Source organism: Macaca thibetana, chromosome 4, assembly GCF_024542745.1.
Source record: "Macaca thibetana thibetana isolate TM-01 chromosome 4, ASM2454274v1, whole genome shotgun sequence".
NCBI classification, from domain to species: Eukaryota; Metazoa; Chordata; class Mammalia; order Primates; family Cercopithecidae; genus Macaca; species Macaca thibetana.
In genome coordinates this window covers 134,180,487-134,188,346 of record NC_065581.1, presented here as the reverse complement: position 1 = coordinate 134,188,346, position 7,860 = coordinate 134,180,487, and the positions used below count along the sequence as shown (strand labels likewise).

At 41.3% G+C, this 7,860-nt stretch overlaps 1 protein-coding gene across 4 annotated transcripts in view; it reads left to right on the top strand.

The window, feature by feature from the left end:
- Positions 1–612: 612 nt before the first annotated feature.
- The window catches only part of AKAP7 (A-kinase anchoring protein 7), a 155,257-nt gene continuing 148,009 nt past the window's right edge, over positions 613–7,860 (top strand). For 2 of the 4 annotated variants that reach the window (XM_050786348.1, XM_050786349.1), the window contains exons 1-2: positions 613–902; positions 4,606–4,737. In XM_050786348.1, the coding sequence (XP_050642305.1) occupies positions 638–902; positions 4,606–4,737 (397 nt within the window). In that variant the 5' untranslated portion in view covers positions 613–637. The remainder of the gene's footprint in view (positions 903–4,605; positions 4,738–7,860) is intronic. The other 2 variants (XM_050786351.1, XM_050786352.1) reach the window with 1 other exon arrangement.

Below are 7,860 nucleotides of genomic sequence, written 5' to 3'. Positions count from 1 at the left end.
GTTTCTTTGCACTAAAACCAATCCCAATAGCATTCTGTTTCAAGTGAAAGGTTTTTATTTTTTTTTAAACTAAGTAAATTGCTTTTTCTCCCAATTTACTCACAGCAGTACCTTACACTACAAAAACCAGCAACTGGTTTCCTCTTAATGTCTAAACATAACATTGTTAAAAATTAGAGACTTTGTCACAATTTGTATTTTTTAAAGGTAAGGTAAATAAAGTATCTTATTATACAGAATTACAAGGTCTCATTCTTGTACATTTCGCTATTCCCAAATATTCTGCAATCAGAACCCTGATTGCAAAACTAAGTACATGGGTTTTCAAAAGACACCGGGCCAGAGAATTCTTTCATCCTAGTCCCAATCTCGCCCCTGAAAGCGTGGGACAGGAAAGGCTGCGCCACGGGATATAAATGAGGGCTTATAAGGCCGTCGGAGGCCGCGGGGCTCGGGAAGCAGGCAGGACCCAGCGTTGCATTGCAGAGTCGAGACGACCTGGGCTGCCGTGACGCCGCAGTCGCCAGCCTTAGTTTCCCCCGCCCTGCCCGAGCGCGGCCGCGCCTCTCGCTCGAATCCGGGTACCGCCGGCGACTGGGGTCGGTCCCTTCCGGTTGGTTCCGGCTTCTGGCCTGACATGCCGGCGCTGCGGCGGCTGCTGCTGCTGCCGCGGGGGCTGCGGCTTGGGAAGCTCCGCGCTTCCGCAGGCCCGGCCTCCGCTGCCCGGGCCCACGCCGCCTGTTGCTGGACCCCGCCCCGGCCCAGCGCACTACCCTCGGGCCCCGGGCCCCGCCCTGGCCTCAACCTCTCCTCCAGTCCCTGTTTGCGGCCCGCCACCGCCGCTGCCGCCAGCCCATACGCGCCGCCCGCATGCGCCGCGACCATGGAGCGCGCCGAAGCGGGTGAGACCTGGCTGTCCAGCGGGCCGGGGCGGGGGCGACAGGAGCCGCGGGGGCTTGGACCCGCTCTGCGCTCGACCTCTGGGAGGGCCTGACCCGCGCCGGCCCTGCTCCGAGTCTCCCTCCTTCCAGAAAGGACTCAGGGTAGCACCGAGGAGCCTGGTGCAACCGAGTGTACATCGGTGTTGCCTGTAGCGAAGCGTTTTAATGCACGCATTGTGGGTCCGACAGGAGGCGGGGGTATGAGCCCATCCCCGAGTTTCACTTTTCTTTTTCCCTTTCTCATCCTGTGACCCTTTGCACAAACTTAATGCCAATACACATTGCTTTTGACGGTGTCGATGTGGGTAAATGTAAACAAAACCTAGTAAAATCTCGATTGTATCTTATATCACAAATATTAAGCACCTGAACCACCATACTGTCTCATTTAGGATTTTCTGCCAGGTTTGAACATGACCAATTTTAAAACTGGCGCCAAGTCTATACTAGCGCCCGGGATGAAATTCCAGTTTGGGTCAGCGTTTGTTGTGAATTGAACTTTGTGAGTGGAGCATGTTAGGGGTTGGACTTTCGGTAAAAGGGACCGCAAACCAATTAGAGAAAAGGTGCTCCTCTGCAAGATTTTCATAGGATAAACTCATACAAGAGTATAAAAAGCATAAAAACGTTAACGTGTGCTATATAAATAGCAGTTAACTCATGTAAATATGTTTACAATTGTTAAGTGAATGGAGTGATGACAGTGAGTTTTTGCAATTAGGAAACGCATGGGAATGGAAATTGTTAAGGAGAAAAGAGCCATACTCCAGTTCCTTAAGTGCCGTGGCCTTGCAATTCAGGATCCTGTTAGCATATCTGTATATTTTCCATACTCATATAAAGTTTAAGATGTTTGTGGAGATTACTTCCTCCTTTCATCCATTTTCGGACATTATTAACTTATTTTGTCCATTTCTCCCCAATAATTTGGATTGTGCTTTTGTTCCCTTTTTATGAGGAGGAAAGGAAAGCCTGGAGGTCAGGTAACTTGTTGATTTCTACGCAGCAGTCAACATTTACTAACGTGTAAGATGTTAATACTATTTTTAGTAGCTAAGCCAGGACTAGAATGGATGCCTTTGGCCCTTTCTAGTTGTTCTTAGGAATAAACTTATTTATTTGTTTTTTTTATTTAGAGACAGGGTCTTGCTCTGTTGCTCAGGTTGAAGTGCACTGGCGCGATCATGGCTCACTGCAGCCTGGATCTGCTGGAATCATGCCAACTTCCTGTTTCAGCCTCCCCAAGTAGCGGGGACTGCAAGGTCCGTGCCAACATGCCTGACTAATTTTTGTATATATATATATTTTTTTTTTGTAGAGACGGGATCTTGCCATGTCACCCAGGCTTGAACTCCTGGGCTCAAGCAGTCCTCTCAGAGTGCTGGGATTACAGGTGTGAGACAACTTGCTCAGCTGGGATAAATTTACTATTTACCTAGTTGAGTGATGAGAGACTTACTTAGCAAAATTGAGTAGTCATTTATTATCCAGGTAGGAAACTTGCATTTTGTGTGACAGTGGGCGACTGTCCATACCCTTTTTACACTCTTTTTTTTGAGACAGAGCCTCGCTCTGTCGCTCAGGCTGGAGTGCAGTGGCACAATCTCGGCTCACTGCAACCTTCGCCTCCCGGGTTCAAGCAATTCCTCTGCCTCATCCTCCTGAGTAGCTGGGACTATAGGTGTGTGCCACCACGCCTGGCTAATTTTTTGTATTTTTAGTAGAGATGGGGTTTCACCGCGTTAGCCATGATGGTCTGTATCTCCTAACCTCATGATCTGCCTGCCTTGGCCTCCCAAAGTGCTGGGATTACAGGCGTGAGCCACCTTGCCCTGCCCTGTTGGCCTATTTTTGATGAAGTCATTTGCTTCACCTATATTTTAATATTAGCATATATTTAAAGGTATGGTTTTATAATGTACTTAAAATGTATGTATTGTTTTTCTTAGAAAGGTAATATTCAATTTTGAAACGTTTGAATAGCAGAAATGAGAAACATATGAATGTATTCAGCATAGTTGTCAGCATTTACAAGCAGTTTATACTGTTTAGCCTTGGCCACATAGGTGAAAGAAACTTACCTTGAGTCTCAAATGAGACTTTGGACTTTTGAGTTAATGCTGGAATGAGTTGACCTTGGCGGACTATTGGGAAGAGATGATTATATTTTGCAGTGAGATTTAGGTGGCCAGGGGCAGAATGATAATAGTTTTTATGTTTGTCTCCTCCAAATCCCATGTTGAGATGTAATCCGCAATGTTGGAGGTGGGGCTTGGTGGGAGGTGTTTGAGTCATGGGGGCAGATCTCTCATGAATGCCTTGGTGCTCTCTCTGTGGTAATGAGTTCATGTGAGATCTGGTTGCTTAAAAGAGGCTAGCATCTCTGCCTCTCTGTTTTGCTCTTTTTCTTGACATGTGACACGTTGGCTTCCCTTTGCCTTGCACCACGATCTTAAGCTTCTGGAGGCCCTCACTAAAGCAGATGCTGGCACTGTGCTTTGTGTGCAGCCTGCAGAACTAGGAGCCAAATAAACCTCTTTTGTTTAGAAATTACCCAGCCTCAGGTATTCCTTTATAGCAATGCGAATGGACTAATACAACAGGGGTGTGGGTGTGTGAACAATAGTAGAGATTAATCAAATTGCAATACAATTTTATGTTTTCTGGCATGTATGTTAACTATGGCCTATCATCATAGCTATGTTGTAAGCCATATTCTTAATGGAATATGTTTTACAGATATTATATCTCAAAATAGAGTATTACAAGACAGTGAATTAAAGGACTTCTTTAATATCTTGAGTGGTAAATTAATCTTTAGTAAATATCTAGAGTAAAAATTATATTAGTATTCCAGGATCTGTTCAATCTTATTAGTTCAGACAGCATTTGTGTCTGTCAATAAAGGCATGGATTATAATGGCACTGGGGAGACTACCATCTGATAAATGTAGCAATTAACTTTATCAATTTAAACATACACCTTCTTTCTCTTACCTCCACCCAAGGTATAAGATTGTTCTACCCGTAGCAAGAAAACAAAACGAAAAAAAGACTAAATAGGAAATATGGCTTTAAAGTTAGTACATGACCATGGGAGAGGAGTTAGGGAAACTGTAAGATCATTTGCTTCTTAATAATTGAATTTTCAGAAAAGCATTACTTAGAACCATGTATTTTAAACTAAATTTCCAGTGTTAAATGTCATGATGGAGAGAAACAACTTGATAGTCTTTATTGAAGAAAAAATTATAGGCCAGAACTTGCACAAATAAGAGCATATAAGTGATATTGCTAAAAATAAGAATGAGAATGACTGACAAAACCTTGTTGGTTGTTTTAAAAGGTATGTGAAAAAATATGTAGTTTTACAGTTAAAATATAGCTATAAAAGATCTTGAGGATTACTGATTGACTCAGTTTTCATCTAATCATACGTTGAATACTGTGTTTTAAAAAATGATTAAAGCTTTATAAGTGTGTACAAAAATATATAATGTGGTATAAATGTTTATAACTATGATATATTTGAACGCAAGTGGTACTTTCTTAACAGCTGTTAATTTATATTGAATTCAGTTAGCTGAGTTATTTTCATTTAGGATATAAGTTTAAAAAATAACAAGTTAAATAATCCTTTTTTTCTGTTTGTGAAATGTTAAAGGAGAAATTAATTCCAATGAGTGTGAAAATGAATCAAGAAAAAAGGAAATGTCGGAGGAATTTGAAGCCAATACTATGGATTCTCTGGTAGACATGCCATTTGCTACTGTAGATATTCAGGATGACTGTAGAAGTAAGTACTTTATTAAGTAAACATGTATTTAAAAGCAATGAGTAGTAAATTTAGTTGTATATATGTTATATATTTTTTTCTTTGTAAGTTATTTCACTTTTAGTACTTATGTTTTTGAGTTTTAATTTTGATTTCATTTCATTTATTTATTCTAGTTTTTTGAGACACGGTCTAACTCTGTCATCCAGGCTAGAGTGCAGTGGTGTGATCACAGTTCACTGCAGTCTTGACCTCCTAGTCTCAAGCAATCCTCCCACCTCAAACTTCCTGGTGGGAGGTAGCCGGGACCACAGCCATGTGTGCCACCATGACTGGCTACTTTTTTTTTTTTTTTGTAGAGATAGGGTCTTGCCATGTTGCCCAGACTGGTCTCAAAGTCCTGGGCTCAAGCCATCCTCCTGCCTTGGCCTCCAAAAGTGCTGGAATTACAGATGTGAATGATTGTGTCTGGCCAAGTTTTGTTTTGTTTTTATTTAATAGTTTTTAAATAGATATTATTATAATCTTATATATTATATAATATATATTACCCTATATATAATATTATAATATAGATAATATATCTATTGGTACAATAATATATTATTATATTCATGTATAATAATAATCTGTGATAAAATAATCACAGATAATATTGACATGTCTCACAAAATGTTGAGCCAGCTCATTCTTTAGTTTATAAGCTACTTCTGAAAATAATGGGCTAGATAATGCCCTTGATTATTGTGGAGCCACTGTTGATTTCAGCAGTACCCATTTATCTAACACATGTTTACTAGCTGTTTGGTATCCTCTAAGCACTTTGCTAGGCATTGGGAGGGTCCATCAGTGAACGAGATGGGAATTATCACTGCCCCAACGGAGCTCAACAGGCTAATATTGAGAATAGGTCAACTTTTAACTAAATATTCATGTATTGGATTGATTCAGTCCTTGAGAGTTTCATTCACAAACTTTAGAGCAACAGTGCTTACTTGATTGAAATACTGCTGGAATTACATAAATATCCAAATATGTGTTTTGGCCAGATGCGGTGGCTCATGCCTGTATTTTTAACACTTTGGGAGGCTGAGATGGGAGGATCACTTGAGGCCAGGAGTTTGAGACCAGCTTGGTCAACATAGCGAGACCCCCATCTTTATTTTAGTAAAATAAATAAATTAAAAAAAAATCTGTTTTATGTCATTGTAAAAACAATACTGTCCATGATATTTGGGTTTACCTCCACTGAAAATGTTAAAGATTTGACTATTGTCCAGGTTACTTGTGGGGAGGAAAATAAGGAAAAGCATCAGTATATTCAAATATTTATTGACTACATACTCTGTGCCATTCAGCTGTTTGCAGTCTTACATAAAGCCTTGCTGTGGTTTGATATGCTTTCTTCATGACTAGGGCTCTGTGGCATAAGAAATCATCTGCTTTAGTCTCTTCATTTTGAGAAAAGAAAACTGACTTAGAGCAGTTAAGTAAATTAAATTCACACAGTGGGAAAGGACTAGTTACAGAATCTGGTTTCTGATTTATTAGTCATTTCTTTGATGGACATTTGTAGCCAGGCATTGTGTTGGACATTGGGAATGTTAAAACACATGACAGTCTTGAACGTCCAAAAGCTCCCAGCTTCTTTGGGGAGCCAGTCTGTTGACAGCTATCATCTCGTCAGATGAATGCCGTACAGGCTGCTCTGGAAGTGCGTGGCGTGAGGATGTGTGCAGGGAGGCGTCTAACCTGGGTGTGCGAGGAGAGGATGTTAAGGAAGCCTTCCTAGGTGTTTGTTGAGAGTAGAGGCTTGGAGGATGAGTATGAACTATCCAGGGCTCTTGAAATTATCTGAACATCAGAATTTTCTACAGAGCGATGTAAAAGCACAGATTCTTCTTTTTCAACCTTTGCCTCCTACCAGGGAATCTTTTTGTTTAAAAATTTTTTTAAACATCTCAAGTGATTCTGATGCTTAGCCAGTCTCAGAAACCACACTACTCTTTATCACACTGTCTTCTGGAGGCAGTAAACCTGACTTGTATTTTGGGGAGGTGTGATACTTAAAACATATTAAGTCTCTGGTATTTTATTAAGCAGTCTTTCCCATTCCATAATCCAAGGGGAAAAGGAATCAGGAAGAGGTGTTTCCTATCTTTTCCTTTGTAACTGCCCTGTAGAGAAGAACCATGTTTGTGAGTTTGACAGCTGTTGGGGAAATCTTCACTGAAGAATTTACATACCTGTTAAGTGGAAGATACTCTTAGAAAAAAGTGAGAATAGTGGCCAGACACGGTGGCTCACGCCTGTAATCCCAGCACTTTGGGAGACCGAGGCGGGCGGATCACAAGGTTAGGAGATTGAGACCATCCTGGCTAACATGGTGAAACCTCGTCTCTACTAAAAATACAAAAAATTAGCCGGGTGTGGTGGCGGGCACCTGTAGTCCTAGCTACTTGGGAGACTGAGGCAGGAGAATGGCATGAACCCAGGAGGCGGAGCTTGCAGTGAGCTGAGATCGAGCCGCTGGGCTCCAGTCTGGGCGACAGAGCGAGACTCCATCTCAAAAAAAAAAAAAAGTGAGAATAGCAAGGATTTAATGTTTTCCTCTTAATTTCCTACTTGTTGAGCAAAAAAATGAATATATTTTAAAAATTCAATCACTTCTTTCTGATTTCACTACTTTCTCTAATTTGGATGTAAATAAAGAAGACTTCTCATGAATAACCATGCCCTGTGTGCCCACCATGGACCTTACTCACCTGCACTTCTCCCTCTGAGCCTTGTTCCAGTCTCTGAATCACTCCCATTGGAGTGCATAAGTTAGATTGGAACAAGAGGTGAGTCTGTTCATTCTTCCAGCTATAGGCACTTCTGATTTATACATATCTTACGTATATCTAGTGTATATGAACACATAGCTTCTACTAGCGACAGAAAGCAAGATACTTCCAGAATCCCAGAGAGCAAATAGTATTTCTGTAGCCACCATATTCTTGTGTCTCTACTGGTAAGAAGATTAATAGCCATTGGGATGAGAAAGAAGGAAGGGGCTGGATGTGTTTGTGGCATGCATTTCATTCCTGCTCTGAAAGCAACAGCTGTTTCTTCAGAGGATGTGCATTGGAAGGATGGCCAGTT